This window comes from Bradysia coprophila, unplaced genomic scaffold (assembly GCF_014529535.1).
Source record: "Bradysia coprophila strain Holo2 unplaced genomic scaffold, BU_Bcop_v1 contig_297, whole genome shotgun sequence".
In the NCBI taxonomy this organism is placed as follows: Eukaryota; Metazoa; Arthropoda; class Insecta; order Diptera; family Sciaridae; genus Bradysia; species Bradysia coprophila.
The window spans coordinates 8,105,108-8,131,473 of NW_023503555.1; the positions used below are offsets into that span (position 1 = coordinate 8,105,108).

General features: G+C 36.7%; 4 protein-coding genes across 4 annotated transcripts in view; 1 reads left to right on the top strand and 3 right to left on the bottom strand.

Annotated features, from left to right (window-relative positions):
- The window catches only part of LOC119079019 (zinc finger protein jing homolog), a 65,661-nt gene extending 58,119 nt beyond the window's left edge, over window positions 1–7,542 (bottom strand). The window contains exon 1 of the mRNA XM_037186796.1: window positions 7,033–7,542. Within this exon, the coding sequence (XP_037042691.1) occupies window positions 7,033–7,436 (404 nt within the window). The 5' untranslated portion in view covers window positions 7,437–7,542. The remainder of the gene's footprint in view (window positions 1–7,032) is intronic.
- Window positions 7,543–9,689: 2,147 nt separating this feature from the next.
- Window positions 9,690–12,423, top strand: LOC119078638 (putative inorganic phosphate cotransporter). The gene is made up of 8 exons (XM_037186233.1): window positions 9,690–9,801; window positions 9,872–10,047; window positions 10,109–10,361; window positions 10,426–10,625; window positions 11,265–11,372; window positions 11,430–11,814; window positions 11,869–12,107; window positions 12,168–12,423. The coding sequence occupies exons 1-8, from the start codon at window positions 9,690–9,692 to the stop codon at window positions 12,381–12,383; spliced, it is 1,689 nt and encodes a 562-aa protein (XP_037042128.1). The 3' UTR covers window positions 12,384–12,423.
- Window positions 12,424–15,292: 2,869 nt separating this feature from the next.
- Window positions 15,293–18,794, bottom strand: LOC119079096 (protein crumbs homolog 1-like). Its single transcript, XM_037186913.1, has 6 exons — window positions 18,708–18,794; window positions 18,022–18,082; window positions 16,745–16,866; window positions 16,605–16,677; window positions 16,282–16,479; window positions 15,293–15,922 (listed from the first exon to the last, which is right to left on the bottom strand). Exons 1-6 carry the CDS (start codon window positions 18,708–18,710, stop codon window positions 15,411–15,413), a joined length of 969 nt encoding a protein of 322 aa, XP_037042808.1. The 5' UTR covers window positions 18,711–18,794; the 3' UTR covers window positions 15,293–15,410.
- Window positions 18,795–21,442: 2,648 nt separating this feature from the next.
- Window positions 21,443–24,637, bottom strand: LOC119079109 (neurogenic locus notch homolog protein 1-like). Its single transcript, XM_037186930.1, has 4 exons — window positions 24,620–24,637; window positions 22,659–22,740; window positions 22,272–22,469; window positions 21,443–22,091 (listed from the first exon to the last, which is right to left on the bottom strand). The coding sequence occupies exons 1-4, from the start codon at window positions 24,620–24,622 to the stop codon at window positions 21,580–21,582; spliced, it is 795 nt and encodes a 264-aa protein (XP_037042825.1). The 5' UTR covers window positions 24,623–24,637; the 3' UTR covers window positions 21,443–21,579.
- Window positions 24,638–26,366: the final 1,729 nt, after the last annotated feature.

Consider the following 26,366-nt stretch of genomic DNA (forward strand, 5'->3'; position numbering starts at 1 on the left):
GTACTGATTAAAAATTTTCGGAAGTTCTTATTTTCCGAAGTCTGAGCAACGAAGCAAATACGAGCTGTGATAGTAATCCGAAAATTGGCTCACACACTTTTGTAATTGTAGATTTTAGGAATAATTCCAAGGTCAATGACCTGTATTTCATGGTGAGCGGATACAATATTTTTAACTTGTGGTTGAAGTAATCTTTCCTCGAAATACAATTTTGTTTACCCAGATTAAAAATATCGCGACCTCGGCCGCTCATTTCCAAGGACATGATAAGCAAACGTTCCTAACTTATCCTGAACGGCTTCTATGGAGAATTCCATTCCACAAGACAATGAAACTCAACTCGAAGGAGGGTACGTACGTACGTGTATACAAGTCTATAACTCTTGACTATAATAACTTCTAATGCAGCAGAATTGTTATTCACTGTCTTTACAAGCAAAACGTAAGAAACGGTCAAAAATTCTACTCTGATACCCAGAAAACAAGGTTGTGTTCTCAGAAGCGGGTCGGTGATCAATATTCAATTCGGTTTGCATTTAATTGAACAATCAATCCATCTGCAAAAAATCTATCAGGCAACCCATGCATCTATGCAATTATAATCGATCAATCAATCAGATAGGTGGACTGTCGCAAAACTAGTCCCTCGCCGGTTCAACTTGAATAGGAAAATATAAATCATTTTAGAAGATACCACTCTACGACAGCGGAGAGTGTTTTTACGAAACAGTGAGTCGAGACCCTGTAACACCAGTCGGTTTCATTGGAACAAAGTTCCTCTCTGAGGTAACTTTGGATGGTACCTTAATAAGATAATCTTACCGAACAAAGCTTTTCAAGTATTTTAGCCTCTTCAAACAACTTCGAGCAATTAATTGAAATCAAACAAAAAATTTCATTCAACTTCGACCCACGTTTAAAATGTTGAAATACAAAAATATTAAAATGGAAAAATCAACGCCAAATGGCTGATCGACAGTTATTTCTTTTCGAAAATAACTAAAGTTCCTAGGGTTAACAACAATAAATGACGGCAATAGCGTACCTGAAAATTAACTACCATTTTTTTCGGATGGTTGTGCGTTTGGTGTTGGGCCTACCTTTAGTGAAATTACTGTATGAATCATTACTATTAAAAATGTTCGAATCAAAAAATCAAATAACTTGGGACGTCAGTTCCAACGAATCGTACGGTTGAATCATAATATAAATAGTAATTTCGACAGTGATTTTGCAAGAATGGTTTTTTCATCTTTAGATTGTCAATTAATTACAATTTAATCAACGTGAAGCGTGTTGAAAATACCGACATTTTTGTGGGATGAATATTCGAAGAAATCTTTTGATTTGAAATGGCAAAATGTTGGAAATGACTTCAGTTTTAAATAGAAAATCGGTAGACTGCCATCACAAAGTCTTCCCAATCTGACCATCTTTGATCGCATTGTTTCCATTTTTTTTTAAGAAGAAAAATTCCTGATTGATACGATAGATATGCTGTTGTACCCCCTATACCGACAACAGTCGTTTTTTTTTTCTTCTCTCAAAACTTCCAATAAAAAGATAGAATTTTTCTGGTTTATGTATGTAACCAGTAAAACGAAGACGAAATATTTTGGAATCGAGACATTCGTATATATGTGTATGCATCGTGTGAGCCAACCGAGAATATAGAAAAAAAAAACAAATTCTGTTCGTAGCTAATTCGAACATACGCGCAGAGTCACTTCACTATACACACCACATCTCTATACATACAATGTATACCTCTCCTCTAGATTATATATATTTACAACAACGAGAACGACATTCTAAAAAATTTTATGGGTTTTTTGTTCCGTGTGAGGTTTTTTTTTCTTTTCGTTTTTTGCTCGAGAAGAGTTCTATGGTTTTCGGTAAAATATTGTTTGGCCCTTATTGTCTGGTAATGTGTGAATGTTCAGTTCACGTAGAGCGAAGATCATTACTTTTGTGCGATGGGCACATAAAAAGGAACTATTTTCGTTGGCTTGGCGCTAAAGTGTAACATTATTAAGAGACAGATCAAGAACAGTCTTGCAGGATTCACTCTGTGAATTTCACAGATAGAAATATGGACCTAGAATTAAATCCTTTAGGGATAACCAGGGACCGAATCTTTTTTGGAATTAAATTTTAATTCCCTCAGGGATTACTTTCCTTACATTTTGAACTGGTAAAATTAGATGTTCTTAGATGTGTTGACATCTACTTTGTAGAAAATCGTTCATGTACCTGACGAGATTTAACACCAGCCGAAAATCTTCAATATGAGCCATTGCATTCTTAATCCCATCTAACCTCCGTTCTTGCATCCCTTACCGTGTCTGACAAATCAAAATTAATCCCACACGGACCTACAACATTACGATACATATGTGTAACAGTGTTATGGAATGAATAACACGAATTGGATTGAAGTTATTGGATCTACGAGAAAAAACGAGTCTTGCGTCTAGTTACAACTTCTCTCTTCTTTGCTACAGTAAGCCCTTGCCTTCTTTGCCCACTTATAACTTCATCTTTTGAAGCCTTAATCATCTACTTTATCCTTGTCTTGTTGTTGACGTTAAACAAACGCAAACGTACGTGTCTTAACAATGACATATGGATTGATTTTGTGGAGGCATAAAGAGATGAAATTAATTTGAATTTATCTACGGGAACAATAAGAACAAATAGTACGTGGGTCTTTGGAAGAAGGAAGCCTAAATCGTATGTTTAATAAATTTTCGACGTTTTTCCTTCATGTTCGCAAAAGGGACATTGAAGTTTTAATTCGCCTTTTTCTGCGAATATTGTGAGTATCCACTATAACACAATCAACCGAATGTTCTCCTGCATCTCGTCAAATGTTAGGTTAACACTACAACGAAACGAGGTCTTCAGTGTCACATCGGGCCTATTATCGGTATTTAACGAATTTGCAGAAATTAACCGAAACTCACCAAAATTTATCGAATATTCGCTTAATTTATCGAAACATAAACTCGGTAAATTTTCTGTAAATTTCATTAAATTTTGGTGAATTTCGGAAAATTTCGGTGAATTTCGGTAAATTTTTGGTAAATTTCAGTAAATTCGGTAGATAAGTAAGTTTACAAATAATAGGTCTTGCCTCACATAATGAACAGAGTGGGTACTAGACACTCCCCCTGAACTAATAGAATATTGAATAATGAATATATCTATCAACTGCAACCGACATTCATTCAACACAAAAACATCTCTTTATAATGTTATCCGAAAAAATATTGAAATCAAATAAATTTAAGCGACTCGAATTTATGGTGGCTGTTAAGTTTATGGCTTTCTCGAATTTTAGAAGGATGGAAAAAAACGAATTATTCAAAAGTTTTATTATTATTATTATTACGGCTGGCTGAGATCTTTAACGGCATGGTTTTATTTGTCCGAAAATATTTTATTTTTGTGTTATCGTCAGAATCAGATGGGTATTTTATGTATACAATCAAACGTGCCGTAATTTTGTTCGAAATTTTCAGAAACTTTTTCTTCGGTAACATAATCTCATCATAGAATCAACTAGAGTTAATTAAGACGGCTGCAGCAGCTGAAGCCAGAAATCATAATCATATTTTAAAAAGCAGATTTTGACCTTTCTCGCCATTACGACAGTTAACAGTCGAAAGGTTATACTAGCTCTGTCACATAGTCGTTCGCAGCGAGTTATGAGTGTAATGTAAAAACACGAACAAGAGATTTTTGTGGATGTTTTAAAATTTACACAACTTACACAACGTGTAAGAGTTCTGTACATAGAGTATTGATCTGACGACGCGCATATTCAAGTTTTTGATGGTGTAAGTTTGTCAGTTTTCTTTTACCATATTTTCCGTGTTTGAAACCTATCTCAAATTGTCGACTAATTTTAGCATTACTGTCGTACGCTTTAATTTCAATAAAAAGTGCATTATCATCGGCGCTACGTCAAATGAAATCGAATCGAAAATATTTAGCTGTCAGTAAAATTGAATAGTTTCTCTCTCTATCTCTCGGAACACACACATTTCCATCTGATCTATTTGCATTTTACTATTCGGAATGACGAAAAACCTCGAAATTCGGTTGCATTTTAAAAATACCGAAAAATTGAATTTCCCTTCTAACATAAATTCCATTGAATTGGCCGCGTGGAAATTCTATTCGAATGATGGGTGTATGAGCGCATAATATAACCGTTTATAAAGATATTTTTCTCCACATAAAATGAACGTTTAGATCTGGTTATATCGCTGCAAATAACTACCAATGGCATGGTGTTTTCTTGTTCGAGCAAACGATATTATTTGTAATGTTCGGAATAAATATAGCCTCTCCCATTTTAGAGTTCGTTTTGTAAAAAGCATCAGTGTCGAAGAGATTATAGAGAGTTTTTAGGTGTTTCGACTTGAACGTCAAACGTTAAATGTTGAAATTCGGTGTATTTAGTTGGTAGGAAACTTCAAATGTTTTCGATTTTAGACGAAAACTGGTGAGCTGAGCTGCGATTTTTTGTTGATTTCATCGCATCGACTTTAACTATTCCATTTTTAAACGCCGTGCTTTATTTTCTGACAGTGCACTAGTACTTGTCATTTACATTACAAGCGATAAAAAGCTAGAAGGTCGAATGTTTGTGTGAATTTGGTCGTTCCGATGCGAAGCCGAGGTCAATAAATACATGAAACCCAATGACACATGTCGCAAATTGTACTTTTCATGTTTCAAGCACTACTTTCGACGCTGTCAGTATGTAAAAGCCATTACGTAACAAATTTCGTTTTCGTGTGCTTATTGATATCGGCTTTGCCTCCGATCAAGTTTCAGCTTTAAATCCGTTGTTTTGATGTTGAGCATTTATCCTTTTAAAATTGAAGAAAGACGAATTCTAACCAATTCTAGTCCGTAGCCCTTGTTAAAATACAGAATGTCATTGTTTTGGTGAAAAATGTGCGCTCCAAGAATCTTTGATGTAAATCTAAAACAGCAATTGAGTCAATTGCACTACAGCACCTAAGCCTAAAGCATTCATTTGTACGAAAGCACTTGCGCATTTCGCTCATTTCACGAAAGCACATTTCAGTGAAACAGTTCTCGGGCTATCTGTCTCTTTGTTCTAAAACTCTCACTATTTATCAGCTATCTACATTGTACAGAGGTACGACAAAAAACAACAAGACCGCAGATAGATTACAAATAATGCAAGAGACGGACGCCATAAAATGAGTAACACCGGCACTGCACCACATTTTGTCAGCCACTCAAAACTTGAGTGAGGCTGTTTGCAGCCACTATAATAAAACGTTCGTTTGAGCTGCCCAGTAGCTAGAACATATATATGTACAGCCACACTTTTGATCAATCGAATTTATCAAAGTCGAAGATATGGGTCCACCACTTCGTAATTTTTCTATGTGCGGCTGTAGAGCTTGGACTTACAAAAACAAATCGGTTCATTTTGGAGGTATACCGTAGTACAATTTTGTGCTTAGAGTCAATTAAAGTTAACTTGTCTGGATGGTCTAACCTAATTCCTGACACGAAAGAGATGAACTGACACCAAATTGGCATCGAGAGATGAAACGGCAAGTAAAATGTTGAATTCACCCCTATACAAACCATAAAGAAATTGATCAAAATTCCATAAAATTCGATTTTTTGGCGCCTAAGGGTTCAATGACAGTGCGGTGGGAAAGCGAATAAGTTACTTCTACGAGAACATTAGTCGAGCATTAGCTAGTTCTAACTTTCACCCTTTTTACATTAATTGGATCCGGTTTTTTTCTCGCTTCTCTATGAGGGAATCAATTGATTTATCTGCAAGAATGGTTTTTCTATGAAACGTTAAATTCTAGGATTTTGCTTGGATAACAAATTGGTAAAGTTTGTGTCTGTTGGTAAGCGAATTAATTCAAAAAAATTTCTCGCTCGGACCAGTTCGACTAGACGGTTCACCAAAAAAGACACAAACCAAAAACTACAACAAAAAATCAGAAAACGTCCCCTTCAGGCCCCCTTCCAAGAGCATACAAAATTATAATTAATAATACTAACAACAAGTTTCGAAAAATATTTCAACAAACTCTCTGCCTGCATATTTCTTCCAACAAACGATGAACCAACGAACAACAGAAAAAAAAATGAAATGAAAAAAATACAACAAACCGGATTGAAATTTACACACGAAGAGAACTTCAGTCAGTTTTTGTACATAATTTTTATATTCTTTCCATTTCATCCTTCGTTTTCCCTATATTTCACTGTTGTTCTTCCACGCCGTGCACATAGAGTTTCAGTTTTGTGACTCTCGGCTGGTTTGTATATAAATATACGAAAAATAAAATATTTTATGGTGAAAAAGGGTCTTTAATCAAAATGGCGCAGAATTCACGGGTTCATCATTTCGATAAACAATTTCTTCTTTTTTCGGTCGATTGTTTCTCCTATAACAACTATATTCTGGGTGACAGAAATTCAATCTGATGTTCAGTCAATGAATCGTCAAGCGAGTCTTCTATTAATTGAATTATAGAAAGAAAATGAAAAACGATTGATAAAAGAGACCCCGTACACATACACAAAACGCTCACTGGCGAGATATGTGTTGTGTGTTAATCCTCATACACTCGAGTGTGTATTATTGACTTTTTCACGGAGCAGATAAAATGAACGAAAAAAAAAAAATAAACAAGAAGGTAGACTGATGCGGGATATGTACAGCTATATAATGAATAAGAATGTCTAACAGCAGGTTTTTGTTTCAATAAAAAATAATTTAAAAGAAAAAAGGAAACCAACAAAAATGACCAAAACTAACACAAAATGATGGATCGAAATCTACTCAATTCAGTGTGTGCAATGTGTCCTCTTCGTTTTTTTTTTATTATTTTTTATTGGGGCGCGTTTATTCCATCAAAACTTTTTTTCACTTCAACAGAACAAAAACGAGCCCATAAAAAAGTCTCAACCAAAAAAAATGTTTTTTTTTCTCTTCTTCTGTGTAAGTCTCACCTGTCTGACGATTCGGAGGAATCATATCTATCTGTACAGCGACGTTTCTCACGCGTATCCTCTGATGACATTTTCATATCCTTTAATTGCTTCAGATTGGCTCTGGGTAATCCAACTAGTCCAGGTGTCTTTTGTTTATTCGCACAACGATTCACTATTGTTATCCCGTCACATTTATTGTTGGTCGTATCGGTAACGCTCACACATTTCTTATCCACTGAATTATTTGAACTTTTCTGAGTTTCGGCTGCACCGATTGGCCCGCAAACACTAGCAACATTGTTTCCACATTCAAGTTTATTCACATTTATCGATTTCTCATCACTTTTCACTGAAGAATTAACTAAACAATTCGTCTCTGTGCCACCTAATAAACACAAACCGTCCATGCAATCGTCTGCCATCTTGTCACATATCAATCTGAATGGAACAAAAAATATACTAGCAACACACTTCTGATATTATTCTACGAGCTGATGTACGGTTCGGCGAACTCCAAATGCATTTGACGAAATCGTACGAAACAGAATTCATTTGAACCGATCAGTCGGAAACAAATACAAACGGCCGCTTATATACAACCGTTTCCCATACATAAACCGCTTATGTGTGCGTGTGTTCTTTAATGTGTGGAGAGGTGGTTGAGAGAAATGCTGTTTGTGAATGGAGAGAGAGCTCACTGAATGCTCGATGTTCTCGGAATAGTCTAGTCGAATAATAAATAAATTGAATGAATGAACGAATGAATGAACCTGAATGTCAATTAACGTAACATGATAGTGTACGTAATGCCACGACAGTGCAAAGTAAACCAAGCAGGAGAAGACGACGAAAATTCATTCAAAGGAGGGACCTAGATCCCGTTATAATCATTTACTTATTCGTTTCGTGCATTAGGAAGCGTTTTGCACCAAAATCAAAGGCCTACTTATGAATTTCGACTGCTCTTGCCTGAATAGAAAAGTGTAGCGCTACCAGACCCGAACTGGCCATACTGGGCATTCGGGCGATTCTCGAAGGGACTTTTGCTTCAGTCGGGCCAAGTCCCGACAGGGGTTTTTAAAATTTTAAACAAATGTAGCGAACATAGGCAAAATCTTTAATTTCCAATCGAAATTTCTCTACTGAGGCCTTTCTCTCAATTTATTATTCGATTTCGTACTGAGTCAATTCTCTCAATATTTTCTTCGATTTCCTACTGGCCTAAAGGCCTTTCAGTTGATTTTTTATTCGATTTATGCATTCGAACCAAATTTTTACCATTAAATTTGGTTCGAATATAATTGTATTATTTTACGGCATTCTCCTTGCCGATTCATTGGCTCATTTATTGTACAAATTGCCGAAAACACCGAAATTCTTTCCTCTCCTAATCAACACTTGTATACTTTCACTCAGGGCCTATTGCTGAGAATTTAATTTCCAAAATTCCAAAAATTTTGAAAAAAAAATTCAGAATATTCTCAATAATAAGCGTTGCAATAGAATAAATTCCTAAAAAATGTACCAAAAATGGGAATTTTCTAGCGGCTTTAGATAAAATTCCCAGAAAATGTACCAAAAATGGGAATTTTCTAACGGTCATAAAACAGGGCTTATTGGGAATTTTAATTATTGGATAATTCCGAAAAAATTATGAAAAAACTCGGAAAATTCTGAAAAAAAATTCTCAATTCTTTCACTAGCGAGCGAAGTGAGAGAAATTTTCTTAATAAATTTTTCGTTAGTTGTAACATTTTTATGTTCCACTAGCGAATATTTACCTGATTACGAAGGGTAATCCAAATCGAAATCGAAGGGTAATACAAATCGAAATTTGACAAAATTTGACGACAAACGAAAATTTTACGAAATTCGAAAATTGGACGAAATTTGACGAAATTCAAAAATTTGACAAAACACGAAAATTTCACGAAATTTGAAAATTTGTCAAAATTAACTTTCATAAATGTCGGATAAAAACCTCACATGCCATGCACCAAAAATTTACACCGTGCGAGGAGCCCAGGGTATATATCTCCCCTACCACTTGGTCAATTTGTGTAGTTTTTTTCTTCTTAGACTCATCTCGTCGAGAACTTTTATTTATATTAAGCGTCAGAGTATCCATACATCCAGAAATATAATAGAAAAACCCTTCCGAACCCTCAACCCTGTAAAATGGCACTTCAAGGCCAAAAATCCAAAAATACAGAATTTTCCTATAGTAATAGCTGATTTTCAGAAGCGGGTGTAAAGTTGAAAACACACGAGTAGGTTTGCGTTGCAGAAATCGAAAATTATGATGTATTTTCAATTCTTCAACGTACCTATGCTACGCATTGGACACATTGGATTACAGAGAAAAACACAGCCTAATTATTGACCTCAGCGACTCAAAATTGCTCGTCTGTTTTCCTCTTAACGTTACGACAATGTTATTTTATCAAATACATCAAAGATTACATAATTATCCCAGCTGCCCATGTAATGTGTATTTGGACGATTCCCGGAGGGACTTTTGGATTTTTAGAAACTTTTGTTAGACAATTTTTATGTTTGGGCTTCCGAGTGGCTTTTTTGAGCCAGTTTGGCCCTGTTAATTGTCCTATTTTCTGCGAAGTGTAAAGAGAGAAAACTGCAAGCCTGGCGATTCTTTCACTCATAATCTTTGAACCATGAACAGATCAGAGTACGCATTGCAAATTAACTGTAAACTTTGGCGACGAATGGATCCTTTGAAATGGAGACCTTCTATGACACTGTTCCACAAAATGAGGAATTCAGCATGTAAGAACCTAATTCAAAAATAAAATCTTTTAGTCTCTCATTGTAGTTTCACATAAAACGCTAAATGAAGTGTTTTCTCAGCGATCCCTACTGACTTTGATGGCGTTGACGGGACTAGTAAATGTTTATCTGATGCGACTATGCTTGAATTTGTTAATGCTGAAGATGATCAGCGTCAATAGTCGTAATCGAGGTAGCGAGCACGACAAGCTTCTAAGAGCGTATCCAAACTTTTATCAGCACACGGTGAGTTCAACACTGAGTGAATGGAACTATCAGAATCAAAAATTGTTTTCTGTTGCTGCAGAGATCAACAATGATGGATGGTACACAGATAGTTGAGTTTTCTGCGTTCCGCTCGTTCCGCTCAACGACGACATCAGTCGAATGGTCCGAAGAAACAGGCAGTCTCATAAAGTCGGCCTTTTTCATTGGTTACGCTTTGCTGTACATACCGGCAGCGTTTCTAGGCCAGAAATATGGCGGAAAAACGATATTCAATTTGGGATTATTTTTTACAGCTTTGTGCACATTAGTCACACCAATCGTTGCACAATATGGTATTTAATTAGCATCTGAGACACTCAGGTCACCGAAACTTGTTTATCTTGAATGTGTTTTCAGGTGGTGCCGATGGATTGATAACGTTGAGATTTGTCATGGGCATTGTGGAAACGCATGCGTATCCCGCGTTGATATACCTTTTATCGTGTTGGATTCCAAAAAACGAGCGAGGCAGAGTATCGTCAATAGTGTTTTGTGGAGGACAAGTACAGTACACAAGGACTTTTTATTTACATGGACAAGGACAGTCAGGAACATTAGTATTAATTGGGTAGATTCATTGTAGTCGACTTTCCGACGACAAGCATATCACATCACGACTAATTATCGAGTCTGGATCTTTTGCAAAATCTTTTACTTCAATTAGCTTAATCTTGCTGATTAATTGTCTTGAGAACTTATTAGCCCAAAAATATGTTTATCAACATCAACCTAGAGGTTGTAGTGCGATCGAATATGTACTTAACTACCTTTAAGTCTACCATGGTAACTATTGAAGGTTACTTATACCAACAGTCAAAGCACCTAGCAGGGTAATAGAGGTTTTACCACGTCAAATAGAGTAGTATTTTGATACCAATAATACCATTAGTAGCCTTAATGGTAATTTTGCATTGACCCTGCTAGGTGCTTTGCAACAATTTTATCGTGTCTTTGCTGTTTTGACCAATCAATCGCTGAAAGAAAGTTTAGGTGCGCTGATGTCCTTACTCTTCTTCGGGATTTCTTTAGTATAGGATATGAAATTGTCCGCTAGTCCTGACTTACACAAGCCATTGACTGGCCATAGTGAGCGATCGTTGGATCTTTTACAAAAAGCTCGAGCCGTTTTGTCTGTAGCGTTAGAGATCGGCCGTCAGAGCCAAAAAAATAATTAACTTGACTACGATTGTCTTTAGATTGGGTCGACCATAGTCAATGTTTTGACTGGATTCGAACGTGATGGTTGTCATATATCAATATTTTACACATTCGGCATCCTTGGAATATTGTGGAATATCGCATTCGTAAGACAAACCTTCCATGTGTAACTCTGGATACGAGAGATGAAAGCAAACTGTTAGTATTTTTTAGTCTTCAACACTCCAACAACTCATCCGAGGATCAGTGTCGAGGAAAAGACATATTTACAAAATGAAATCGGAGACTTGGTGGAAACGAAAACGTTCTGCCAAATACCATGGGTCAGCATGATCATTAGTCCTGCAGTTTTGGTTTTGATCATTGCTCAGATCGCTCACGATTGGGGATTTTACATTTTAGCTTCGGAATTGCCAAATTATTTGAAGATCGTGCTAAAATTCAATAACTCCGACCTGGTCTGGTCCACGTCCATAGCGTTCATGGTCGGTTACCTATTTTCGGTATTATGTGGAATCGTTTGCGATTTTATAGTCAGCAAAGAATTTGTCACACGTACCCGAGCTAGAAAAATCTTCGGTGTCAATGGTATGCAACTGAGAAAGGTATGAAATGTGTGACCTCTTTCAACACCGTTAACAGGCTCAATTATATCTGCTGGGTTCACATTGCTGATTTACCACGTAAAATGTGATAGGGTGGCTGCGTTGGCATGTTACATATTGGCTATGTGTTTTATGGATGCATTTTACACTGGTGCCCAGGCTAATTTTTTGGACCTATGTCCGAATTATTCAGGAGCTTTGATGGGATTAGTGAATGGAGCAGGAGCTATTTGTGGATTTGCTGCTCCCTATTTGACTCGCCTATTGACGACAGATGTAAATTTTCATCTAATCGCGAAATATTGTCATTTTGCAGAAGGTCCGTTGCTTTTTCAGGGAAAATATGAGCAATGGGGATCGGTATTTTGGACATTATTCGTTCTAGCTTTGATATCGTTCCACACTTATGTCAAATGGGCATCAGGTGAAGTTCAACCGTGGAATGATGATATTGACGATGCCGAACGTGCCAAACCGATGAAAGAAGCAATGCAACGGTTATTTAAACGAAAAGTTGGATTCAAAAGAAATAATCAACCGATTGAATTGTGAGCACCAAATGTTACAGCGGATGACGATAAAAAAAATCTTAAGTTCGACGATTTTCGATTTTTACTTTTGTGAATATTTTAAATGTCGACAACAGATGATCGCAATCCTGAAGAGCGAATCGACTCGAGTGACATCGTTTTCACAATAGCATATTGATTAGGAAATTTCCTCTCTACCATGCTGACTTAGAGCGATTGGAATTAAAACAATAAGGCCTGTGCATGGATTAGGAACTCTTAGAGTCAGGACACACCGGGACTAAGGTTCCCTGGAGTACTCTTTAGGTGGGATAGAACTGGTTGGTGTTGCAATCAATAGGGTATGGAATTCTAATAGTCATAGTAGAAACATAGATAACGCTGAATAGTACGAAACACCTATTCGTATCAAAAGCCTGTAATGTGAAACTCTTCATTTTCTTCTCTACTGAAAAGTTATTCTGTCTTTAAAATGACTTACATTATCCACTATTTGTCTTGTTATCATATACAACATAAATTGCCGGAGGCAATATAGACAGCCCCGTACGAAGTCAACTTTCATAAATTCCTATTTAAACCGCTATATTTACCTATATTTTCCTATAAATAAACATTCCACAAATGAATTTGCTATTATATAGCTCTATATGCCTGTATATAGCTCTATATGCCTGTATATAGCTCTATATGCCTGTATATAGCTCAATATAGATGTCCATATATGGAATGCCCGAAGCACCCCACACACATAACCAATTACTTCTATGTTAACAGAAACTATCTAAGTACAATTTTTCCCACTTTATATCACTTTTACTAAAATACAATATGGCCGCCGGCAGCAGATTTAGGGAAGCTGAAAATACATAGCATCTGCAACCAAGCAGTAGAACAGATTTTCCAATAGGGGTCTATTTAACCCTATAGTGCAGTTGATAAGGACCATTTATACGAGAACGTTTACACTCGTATAAAAGCTGGGCTACCCTTCTAAAAGTCAATTTTTCTTATTGCTAAGTTATTGGAATTATAGTTAAGGAACCCACCGATAATTTCACCTATGAGAAAAACTAACTTTAAGAAGGGTAGCCCAGCTTTTATGCGAGTGTAAACGTTCTCGTATAAATGGTCCTTATCAACTACACTACTACTATGTTGTCATTATAAAAGATAAGAGTTGCCGGTGTACTATATTCAGTGCTATGGTAAATACTATTTACTAGTATTTACTAGCAGGGCGGCATGTGATTTTTCTTCAGAAAATAGTAAAAAAAGTGATCAAATTTACCGAAAATAGTTGGTTTTCTCACTATGAATTGATTTACTAAAAGTAACCAAATAGTGAGAAAAACCAACTCTAAATCGCCATTTTATACTAAGAAAAAGTAAAGTAACACCTTAGCGCTTGTTGGCAACGTGCGGAAGGTTTAAAAATCTTGGAAAAGGAGCACGAAATTCGATTTATTGATTACTTTATTGAGACAAAACCTTTTACTGGATGACAAAGTGTGATTGGGACATCTGAAAATAATAAGAACCGTAGTTTTGGCGGTTGGAAGGCCCTAAGAACTTATTGTTATCTGATTACTTGTTTTTGTCCCTTAAACTGAAATGACTCAAAATGAAATATTTTTTTACAAACGTTTTTTAGAGCAAAAGAACTTCATCTGATACATTTAAGACCTAACAGCACATATTTAAACAGACTCTGTTATTAAATCGTGGATATCTGAATGTACCATAAAGGAAGGTGATTAAAAATTTTGAATTGTTTATAGACTTACGGACAGCCGTTTAGGAAAAATAAAATACCGGAGTTATTTCCCGTTTACCTCATCGATTAAGGAAACTAGCTGAGCGATTGCTATCATTGTTTACCTTTGCTTGATTCAAGTAGTACATTACTTACCAATGTAACAAATACTGGAATTGGCACTGCTGTGTGAATTTTGACGATCGAGTTGTAGTCCAGGTTGGTAAACACACAAGAATTGCCATTTCCACCATTTGTTCCATTACCAAGTAAGATATTTTACTCAAAAACTTGAGGTTAAGTTTCGCCACAGTGAAATAAAGTTAACTTTAATGTCTTTTTCGTTAAATACTAACAATTGAATTTATTTCGAAAAATCGCATCAGCTGAGGGTTTTCCAGGAGATGATTTTCTCCATTCCAGCACATTCACCCTATTTTTGGACCTTGCCAATACATAAACTTAAACTAATTTGAATTTTTAATTCCAGTGCTTTCTATTACTGCATAGGGAGCTGAAATACATTTCAAATGAACTTTTACAGGCAAACTTTTGAGCTGATTTCGTCTATAGATACGATATTTTCATAGGCGAAACTACATCTTAACATTTTAGTTCGTCAATTCTTTTATTGTTTGAATGTCGTATACCTGTAGATTGCGTGTAGAATGAAACCTTTGCAGAAGCATCTGTAGGATACTGGTCCCAGAATACAGCTACCTGCGGCTACTTTCTGTTCAACTAAAAAAGATTCTCTGCGAATTTTAGATTCACATGGGATAAGTGGACTACTGTGGTACGTCTTAAAAACCGAGGTACCGTAATACTTAGGAAAATCGGAAAATTTTTTGACGTCTTTTTGTAATAAATATTAAGTTGAAATAAGGAATTGTTCCGATTTTTCAATATTTCTTTCAAAATAGTTGGAAATAGTGATAAAAGTAAAAAAAAATCAAGAAAAAGTAGGTCACTATCGCTTCTTTTAAAAAAATTAGTGAGAAAAGTCACATGCCGCCCTGAAATAGTGACATTTGTGATAAATAAAACAAATTATATTGAGTGCATAAGTGAGGTCAGTCAGTCCATCTACGACGAAATTTCCAGCATTTAGAAGCTTTAAATTAATTAATCTGGTAAGTATAAAAATATTCGAAATGAAAGAAATGACACAGCTCGAGTGTTAATTCAAATTACTTTATTCAAACTATGAGTAAATTGTAGATAATTGGAACGGCCAATCTCTCACTAAGAAAGGCTGTCTTTTGTGTTGACATTCAAAGTGCACGCACCTCATCACTCCACATAATATATAACGCCATCTCGGTAGCATCCACCGTAAGAGTGTCGATGGTATCCTGGTTTGCAATTGCAAATCGGTTGTTGATTCACAATTTGGCAATCAGCATGACGCTCGACGCAATAATCGAGACATGGATCAACGCATTTATATCCATCACAAGCTTTCTCTGATGAGCAGTCATTGTTTGAAGAACACTCTGGACGAGAATTTTTTGGACGACACTTTGCTTGATGATTGAAAACAAAACATTCTTCGCTGGGGCTACAGTCGCCTGGGCAAGACTTAACACATTTGTTACTGATGCAGGTTTCATTTGCGGGACAATCGAATTTAGTTCCACATTCAGGATTACAGCCGGATTCAGGAAGTCGTCTAAAAGGTGCATACCGACATTGACAGAAAGCATGGCCCTTTAACTCGCGACAAAACTCATTATATCCACGACATGGGTTCGGATCACAAGGATGCTCCGGATTGATTTCGCTATCATCGAGCCGGATGAATCCTAAAACAACACAATGTATTAAGTTAGGGTCAAGTTCCACTTTCTTATCGAAATTTCAGTCTGAAAGAGCTAATCTAACTGTCTCAAAGATCCATCAGACAGTGTATAAAATGTATCACGAACAGGTTCGACAAGACATAATCAATGCACAATTAATGTTGTTGGATTTGCAATCTATTGATCTAGCATACATTGACAATAGTGTAGTATGCCTTGCTCGGGTTGCAACTAATCTAGTCAGTTTACATATATCAGTCAACATGTTCGGAAGCTTTTCAATAAATTATTTATGATCACTTTGTAGTCTGTGGTTGTTACCGCTCCCGGAACCCGGAAAACCAACAAATGTAAGTACTTACCACCTGGTGCGACATCAGGATAGCACAAGAAGTTTGTACAACGTCCTTCGTTGCCACATTCATCGTTTGACTCGCACTCACGGTGACATCCAATCATTGGATTACCGACGTATCCATTAAGGCATGTGCAAATTGGAGCACCGTGACGATCTTTGCATACTGTATTGGTTCCGCATGTGTTCGGTGGACATTCCACGTCTACGAAGAATTTGACATTACAATGACTTATTTTGTTTAGGAAAATGTCATTTTGTTGGCACTTCACGAGATACCTTATATTAACTTGAACACAGAAGTCTACAAACAAATTACAAATCACAAACCTGGTTCACATATAACAAATGGATCCCCAGTATAGTTGGGTGGGCAATTGCAAATGGGAGTGTGTTTGATTGTCTGAATAATACGAAAATTTTATCCGAATGTCTTTTGGCATAACTCACCAATCTTTTATGATACTGACTGCACATGCTGCGTTTTCGCCGCATACGTTTAATAGGCAGGGCTCAACGCATCGACGGTTAATGCATGCTGATTGATCGTCACAATCTCCATTTACTGAACACTTTTTTCCTTCGCTTTGAGCTACAATTACATTTAAATTTCTATTAAGACTGATATGATAACGTCGGTAAATTCAGTCAATTAATTTACTAAATTACGTCATGATATGAGAAGATTTGTCATACTTGCGACGTGAATAACCTTATTTTCTCCACTCAGCGGTGTTGACTCTTTCTCTAATGACAGTTCTGATGATTTTTTTTTATTTTCTCACCTCTTGTTCCCATGGGGTGAATAAGAGTTTTTTTTTCTGTGCAACTGTCACCTTATTTTGGTTTTGAAAAAGGTGAAACAAATTGATTGAATTGTTTTGTGGATAAAAACGGTTATTCACGCCAATAAACGTATACTCTACAGGTATGGTCTATTGTCAAAATTTGTGTGGAGCTGAGGAAATTTAGATTTCATATAAACAAACTCACCTTTCAATGAAAATCCTTGGAAAGTGATTTATTTTTATATGAAATGGCTATTTCCTCCTGTTTGTATGGGCAGACCATACCTGGTTTGTACTTTGATTCACGCCACGCACTGATGGAAAATTATGCATTCTCAGGGATAAATATGAAATTCTAACTCAAGTGAATTGCACCTTTCGCTTCGCTCTGACCGCAAACTTTCGCTCTTGTTGGATTTTCCTATATTCTCCCCTTTTTAAACAAATAACCATGGGTCAGAAATCTTACGTAGCATCCTAGCAATAGGTGATGGAATTTGTTTATGTACTGTCCGTTTGACAAGCGGATCGCCACGGTTCAGCCGTGGGTTTTGAACATTTGTTTTTTACACGTTGGCACACATGCTCTTGTCAGATTCAAGATTCAAGATTGTTTTTACGAAGGTTACGCTGATTATACTTTGTGAAAAAGGCCAATACCTTGCAAATATGTCACATCTTGGACAGAATTTGACACTGCAATATCTGCAACATGAAAAAACTAAATGTTCGAAACCCACTGAAACCCCGTGCTTCCATCTACGTAATATACACATACTAGGTGAGCCAATCTTAATCTATGCTGGGAGAACATTTTGGATTTTGCAATTTCGGGAGAACATTTTTAATTTTTCCACACTAAATTTAAGATAATACCAAAATTGGGGACCAGTTCCATGCCAATTTACATGGAAGAACACTTGTAAGATTTCTAACCCGTATAAATATCCATTCCATACCTAATGTTAGATGAACTGACGCTAGCAGACATGCTATCAGGAATATCGTAAACGATGGATTCTGAAACGAAAACAATGAATCTTTAAAGATCAACCCATCAAAGCTTCTCCAAACAAGTGATATCATTTCAGGTGACACATTTTGTGCCTGAACGCATACATTTTACCAAGGCTATCAACTCAAATCTAGTGATATTATAGGACGGACGAACACCACCACATAAAATACATTTAAACCGGTCGTATACAACGACAACACTCAAGTGTATCAAGTTCAAGTATGAAACTTGGTATGGAAGCTGTTGAGATTATAGTAAGCTCTAATGATACAAAAATTGCATCACTACCTACCAAACCAGTGTTGATGCTTGGTTACAATTAAGTGCTATAATATTGCTGAAAAAGAGCATTTTGTTTCTTCCATGTAATCGGATAGTCATCATCTATGGTTGTGAGAATATTACCCACTGATTAACCGAAATTCTAATAGAAATACATTTAAGGCATGCACACACATTATAATCAATTTTCAAGTTAAGCTAGCACCTTAACCTTCATACTCTTTTGAAACGTTCAAATTTCAAGTCGTATAGAGAGAATTGAAGTGGTAAATTGAACGAAAATGGACTGGACGATCGATTTTTCTGTTTTCCACTGGTCAAAAATTCAAATATTTGGAGACTTACCATATTGTTCACTTGTCGTTATAACGTTACTTTGACTCTGACTTCGTACACCCAACCCGCACAGACTGCGAATTAAATATAAACTAATCACAAATTGAATACTTCCACGAACAGGCAGAACCATGGACCGGTTTCTAAGGCCAGTTTATCGCATTTCTGCAAATCTACGAACTATATCTATTTGGTATACACAGAAAGATGGTTCGATGTTCGGTGCAGCTATGATGGAATCACATAAAATATTGATTAATTCAGTCAACGACTTTTCTTCCTATCCCATTCGCTAATAATTACCAAGGTTGTATAGTCGCTAATGATTTTTTTAACGACGCTACGGTAAAATTCAAAAAAAAATAATTTGTTCAAAGAAATTTTATTAGGTGTGGATGACGTTGGAGAGCATAAGAGGTACCGGTACCTCATATTTCATTTTTGATGATATCTTTCCATAAGAATCCTTTTATAAAACAAGGCATCAGAACAGTCGGAGCGTTTGCTGCGACTTAGCCCCGTACGACCCGTAATCCTATTTCGTCCGTAACCATAATACGCCCGGAACCCTAATACGTCTACAACCCTCTAATGCGTCTGTTACCAAAATGCAGGTCAAGTTGGGCATGATCAAATTTACTGAAAGTGTTCAATTTTAAAATTGCGCATAGCGCAATTACGAAAGCCCGTACGAAATACCTCTCAAATAAAACCAACAATTTACGACATTATTTTAGAAACCCAAATTTTTTTGCTAACTTTCCATTGGGTATTCAATTACCTCTCAAATAAAACAAAAATTAGCAAAATCGGATGATATTTACTCGATTTATGTGCAAAAAACACTTAGGGCCGAGTAGCGGCCTTAGTCCAAGGGCCCAAATTTAAAACTTTTTTTGCCACCATTCTATTCGGCATTCAATTATCTCTCAAATGAAACAAAAACTAGCAAAATCGGATTAGATTTACTCGATTTATGTGCAAAAAACACTTAGGGCCGAGTAGCGGCCTTAGTCCAAGGGACCAAATTTGAAACTTTTTTCGCCACCATTCTATTCGGCATTCAATTATCTCTCAAATGAAACAAAATCTAGCAAAATCGGATGAGATTTACTCGATTTATGTGCAAAAAACACTTAGGGCCGAGTAGCGGCCTTAGTCCAAGGGCCCAAATTTAAAACTTTTTTTGCCACCATTCTATTCGGCATTCAATTATCTCTCAAATGAAACAAAAACTAGCAAAATCGGATGATATTTGCTCGATTTATGTGCAAAAAACACTTAGGGCCGAGTAGCGGCCTTAGTCCAAGGGCCCAAATTTGAAACTTTTTTCGACACGTTCTTTTCGGTATTCAATTACCTTCCATAAAAAAACTAAATCTAGCAAAATCGGATGAGATTTACTCGATTTATGTGCAAAAAACACTTAGGGCCGAGTAACGACTTTTGAGCCCTCTCAACGAGCCCGCGTTGCATCTTACCCAAAAACAATGTTTAGCAACTTTGTTCTACTCGTCAATACCTTTCATTTGATATATCACAAGCAGCTATTGCGTGCGTATTTTGGTAGATATCGTCGAAAGACTGAAGAACACCTATAGGGCCCTAGCTCTGGAAGGGCCGACCTTACCATGCCCATTTTCGAATTTGACCTTACTTTTGTCGATACCAATCGGGGAAAAAAAGAATTTTGAAAAAAGGTTGTGATTTACTCAAGCTAGAGGGGTCACAGACGGACGGACGGACGGATGGACGGACGGACGGACATTTTTTTTATTGCGGATTCGTAGTCTATGAACATAACCAAATGCTTTGCCCTTACTGTCTGCTTCCAATTCGACGTGTTACAAACGGCATATTAATCTTATAAGCCCCCAGTACTTTGTACGGGGCTAAAAATACGACCGCAATTCCGACCACGAATGTGGTAGCTTTCAATAGAAAATACATTTGGTTGTAGCAGTTTGACTGGCTCTGAGAAACGTGAGCAGTTTACGAAAATTTCGTTAAACTGCTCACTTTTCTCAGTGCCGGTCAAACTGCTTCAACCAAATGTATTTTGTATTTTCTGTTGAAAGCTACCAAATTCGTAGTCGGAATTGCGGTCGTACATTTTTCAAAAAGGATTCTGATGGAAAGATATCATCAAAAGTAAACTAAAATCCAGTATTTTAAAAATCGGCCAAATTTATGCTTTTCAACAATGCATCGATGCCTCTTAAGCGTATGCCGCACACAATTAGATATTAATTAGAGTAAAAATCATCTTTTGAAGGTGACACTGCATACAAACTTTGAAATTATACCTTCTAGAAGGTCATTTTTTCGCGTTTTCCTTAAAAAATGGCCTTAGCCAACTTTTGATTTTGCATGAGTTTGCTGCAGACACTTAAGAATGCTTTCTGCTCAACAAAAAGTACTACGTGAGAGAGCGTAAACAAGTAAACACTGTGTACTTTTTCTGTAAGTGGAAATTATAAGAATAAAGCTCTACTACGTCATCTCACACCCCAAGGCTTTAGCCAACCGCTCTGCTTGTAAATTAAAACGTTATTTATTATGGCAATGATGACGTCATCTTTTGTTATAAGGCTCATAATAAATTGGGGCTCGCAATCGACTGATTTAAAAATAAAATAAAAAATTCAATCTGAACAACTCTACCCTTAAGAGACATCGGTACTTAGCTAAAATTGTGGCCCAATTAATTAATCTGTTAAGTATAAATATTCGACATTCGAAATGAAAGAAATGACACAGTTCGACTGTTAATTCAAATTGCTTTATTCAAACTATGAGTAAATTGTAGATAATTGTAACGGCCAATCTCTCACTAAGAAAGACTGTCTTTTGTGTTGACATTCAAAGTGCATGCACCTCATCACTCCACATAATATATAACGCCATCTCGGTAGCATCCACCGTAAGAGTGTCGATGGTATCCTGGTTTGCAATTGCAAATCGGTTGTTGATTCACAATTTGGCAATCAGCATGACGCTCGACGCAATAATCGAGACATGGATCAACGCATTTATATCCATCACAAGCTTCGTCTGATGAACAGACATTGTTTGAAGAACACTCTGGACGAGAATTTTTTGGACGGCACTTTGCTTGATGATTGAAAACAAAACATTCTTCGCTGGGGCTACAGTCGCCTGGGCAAGATTGAACACATTTGTTATTGAGACAGGTTTCATTCGCGGGACAATCGAATTTAGTTCCACATTCAGGATTACAGCCGGATTCAGGAAGTCGTCTAAAAGGTGCATACTGACATTGACAGAAAGCATGGCCCTTTAACTCGCGACAAAACTCATTATATCCTCGACATGGGTTCGGATCACAAGGATGCTCCGGATTGATTTCGCTATCATCGAGCCGGATTAATCCTGTAACAACACAATGTATTAAGTCAGGGTCAAGTTCCACTTTCTTGTCGAAATTTCAGCCTGAAAGATCTAATCTAACTGTCTCAAAGATCCATCATCACGGTCAGCTTCAGACAGTGTATAAAATGTATCACGAACAGGTTCGACAAGACATAATCAATGCACAATTAATGCACTTACCACCTGGTGCGACATCAGGATAGCACAAGAAGTTTGTACAACGTCCTTCGCTGCCACATTCATCGTTTGACTCGCACTCACGGTGACATCCAATCATTGGATTACCGACGTATTCATTAAGGCATGTGCATCTTGGAGCACTGCGAAGAACTTTGCATACTGTATTGTTGCCGCATGCGTTCGGTGGACATTCCTCTTCTACGAAAAATTTGACATTTTAACTGTCCTTCTCCGGACACATGAAAACTGCTAGGAATCTCGCTCCGGTGTGATTCATAAAATTACATTTTGTTAGTCACAGTGCATCAAAAGCTGGCGTGAGATTCCTTATTACCTTCCATATGAACTCGAATACACAAGACAGCGAAACAATTTCAAATCACAAACCTGGTTCCCTTTGCGTACATCTAAAAAATGGATTTCCCGTATAGTTGGGTAGACATTTGCAAATTGGATTGTGGTTGATTGTCTGAATAATACCAAAATTTTATCAGAAAACTTTTTGGCACAACTCACCATTCTTTTATGATACTGACTGCACATGCTGCGTTTTCGCCACATACGTCTAATAGGCAGGGCTCAACGCATCGACCTTTAATGCATGCTGAATGATTGTCACAATCTGTATTTAATGAACATTCTTTTCCTTCGCTTTGCGCTACAATTACATTTTGTATTTCGATTGTGATTAGTACGAAAATGTCGGTAAATTCAGTCAATTAATTTACTTAATTACGTCATGATTTATCATCCTTGCGACGTGAATAACCTTATTTTCTCCAATCAAATGCGGTGAGCAAGGCTGTGTACTTTGGGGAGGTCACGCAGATGCAGATACTCGGGTTACACACCACGTTTCATACAAAGAATTCACCACGCAATACAAATTCAATTTTGGTGAAATTGTTTTCATGGAAAAGGTGTGTTCCAGCGTATCTAATAAAATGGCGATCTGTGTGACCTCCTCAAAGTATAGACTATTATGATCAGAGCGAGAAAACCGAAGACTAGTTAATTATAACTTGACTTGGGGTACTTGGCGGTTAGAAGATAGCGTTTTATTGACGCTTTCTCTAATGACAGTTCAGGTGAGAAAATTTTTATTTTTTATTTTTTCTCGTTACACTTGTCAATTTGTTTTGGCTTTGAAAATGGTGACACAAACTGATGTGTTTGTTTTGTGGATAAAAACCGTTATTCACGCCACGCACTGATGAAAAATTATGCGTTCAGCTTGGGGAGAAATGGGAAATTTTTCTTCAAGCGAACTTTCGCTCTTCATGGACTTTTCTATTTTCTGTACTTGGTAAACAAATAACTATTCCATACCTAATATTAGATGAAACGACGCTAGCAAACATGCTATCAGAAATATCGTCAATGATGGATTCTGAAACAATGAATCTTTAAAGATTAGTCCATCAAAGTTCTTAAGAAAGAAATGTGACGCAAATCCTGCGCATCCTTCCAAAACAAGTGACATCATTTTAGGTGACACATTTTGTGCCTGAACGCAGAGCAGACATTTTATCAAGGCTATCAACTCAAATCTAGTGATATTATAGGACGCACGAACACCATTTAAACCGGTAGTTATGTATATTACGACAACACTTAAGAGGCATCGGTGCTTTTCTGAAAATCATTAGGGCGATTTTTGAATACTGGATTTTAGTTTAATTTTGATGATAACTTTCCATCAGAATCATTTTCGAAAAAAAACATGACCGCAATTCCGACCACGAATGTATGGTAGCTTTCAACAGAAAATACATTTGGTTGTAGCAGTTTGACCGGCTCTGAGAAGTTTAAGAAGTGAGGAGTTTAAGAAAATTTCTCAGAGCAGATTCTGATGGAAAGATATCATCAAAAATGAAATATGAGGCACACAAATGTAGGCTACAATTTTAGCTAAGTATCGGTGCCTCTTAAGTGTATCAAGTATGAAACTTGGTATGGAAGCTGTTGAGGTCATACTAAGCTCTAATGATACAAAAATTGCATCACTACCTGCGAAACCAGTATTAATACTTGGTTACGATTAAGTGCTATGATATTTCTGAAAAAGAGCTTTTTGCTTTTTCCATGTAACTACTCGGATAGTCATCATATATGGTTGTGAGAATATTACCCACTGATTAACTGAAATTCTAATAGAAATACATTTAAGGCTTGCACACACATTGAAATCAATTTTCAAGTTAAGCTAGCACCTTAACCTTCATAATCTTGTGATACGTTCATGTTTCAAGTCGTACAGAGAGTATTGACTTGGTAAATTGAACGAAAATGGACAATCGATTCATCTGTTTTCCACTGGTCAAAAATTCAAATATTCAGAAACTTACCATATTGTTCACTTGTCGTTATAACGTTACTTTGACTCTGACTTCGTACACCCGACCCGCACAGACTGCGAATTAAATATAAACTAATCACAAATTGAATACTTCCACGAACAGGCAGAACCATGGACCGGTTTCCAAAGCCAGTTTATCGCATTTCTGCAAATCTACGAATTATATCTATTTGGTATACACAGAAAGATTGTTCGATGTTCGGTGCAGCTATGATGGAATCACATAAAATATTGATTATAATTCAGTCAACGACTTTTCTTCCTATCCCAACCAAGGTTGTATAGTCGCTAATGATTTTTTTAACGACGCTACGGTAAAATTAAAAAAATAATAATAATTTGTTCAAAGAAATTTTATTAGGTGTGGATGACGTTGGAGAACTTAAGAGGCACCGGTACCGAGCTAAAATTGTAGCCCACATTTGTACGCCTCATATTTCATTTTTGATGATATCTTTCCATCAGAATCCTTTTTTCTTAATGTACGACCGCAATTCCAACCACGAATGTGGTAGCTTTCAACAGAAAATACATTTGGTTGTAGCAGTTTGACTGGCTCTGAGAAACGTGAGCAGTTTACGAAAATTTCGTTGAACTGCTCACTTTTCTCAGTGCCGGTCAAACTGCTTCAACCAAATGTATTTTGTATTTTCTGTTGAAAGCTTACGAATTCGTGGTCGGAATTGCGGTCGTACATTTTTCAAAAAGGATTCTGATGGAAAGTTATCAAAAGTAAACTAAAATCCAGTATTTAAAAATCGCCCAAATTTCTGTTTTTCAACAATGCATCGATGCCTCTTAAGCGTATGCCGCACACAATTAGATATTAATTAGAGTAATAATCATCTATTGAAGGTGACACTGCATACAAACTTTGAAATTATACCTTCTAGAAGGTCATTTTTTCGCGTTTTCCTTAAAAAAATAGCCTTAGCCACCTTTTGATTTTGCATGAGTTTGCTGCAGACACATAAGAATGCTTTCTGCTCAGCAAAAAGTACTACATGAGAGAGCATAAACAAGTAAACGAAGCAAAAATTGAATAAATTCAATTTTGTCTCTCACACGGAGTACTTTTTCGGTAAGTGGAAATTATAAGCATTAAGCTCTACAGCGTCATCTACACCCCAAGGCTTTAGCCGACCGCTCTGCTTGTAAATTGAAACGTTATTTCTTATGGCAATGATGACGTCATCTTTTGTTATCAGACTCGTTGGGGGCTCGTAATTGACTGATAAAAAAAATCGTCTGAACAACTCTACCCTTAAGAGGCATCGGTCCTTAGCTAAAATTGTAGCCTACATTTGCATGTCTCGTATTTCATTTTCGATGATTTTTGCATCAGAATCTTTATCGAAAAATACACGACACGACCGCAATACGAGCACGACTGTGTTGTCTTTAAATAAAAATCGTCTTAGACCGGCTCAGAGAAACGTTAGCCATTTAACGAAATTTTCATAAACTGCTCAGTTTTCCCGGAGATGGTCAAACTTCTACAACCAAATTATTTTTTGTTGAAATCTAACACATTCGTGGTCTCGAAGCATCGATGCCTCTTAACGTGAATTGCGAACCACTCCTTGATTGATGTCTAGCCTAAATGGCCTAAATGGAGGCTATGTATTTGCACACAAATTCGTATCGTATGTTGATTACGTCATACGTTGCAGTAAACAAAGATAAGTACACCGAAAAATATACGTGAACGCGTCGTGAAAGAGAATACCGTGAAT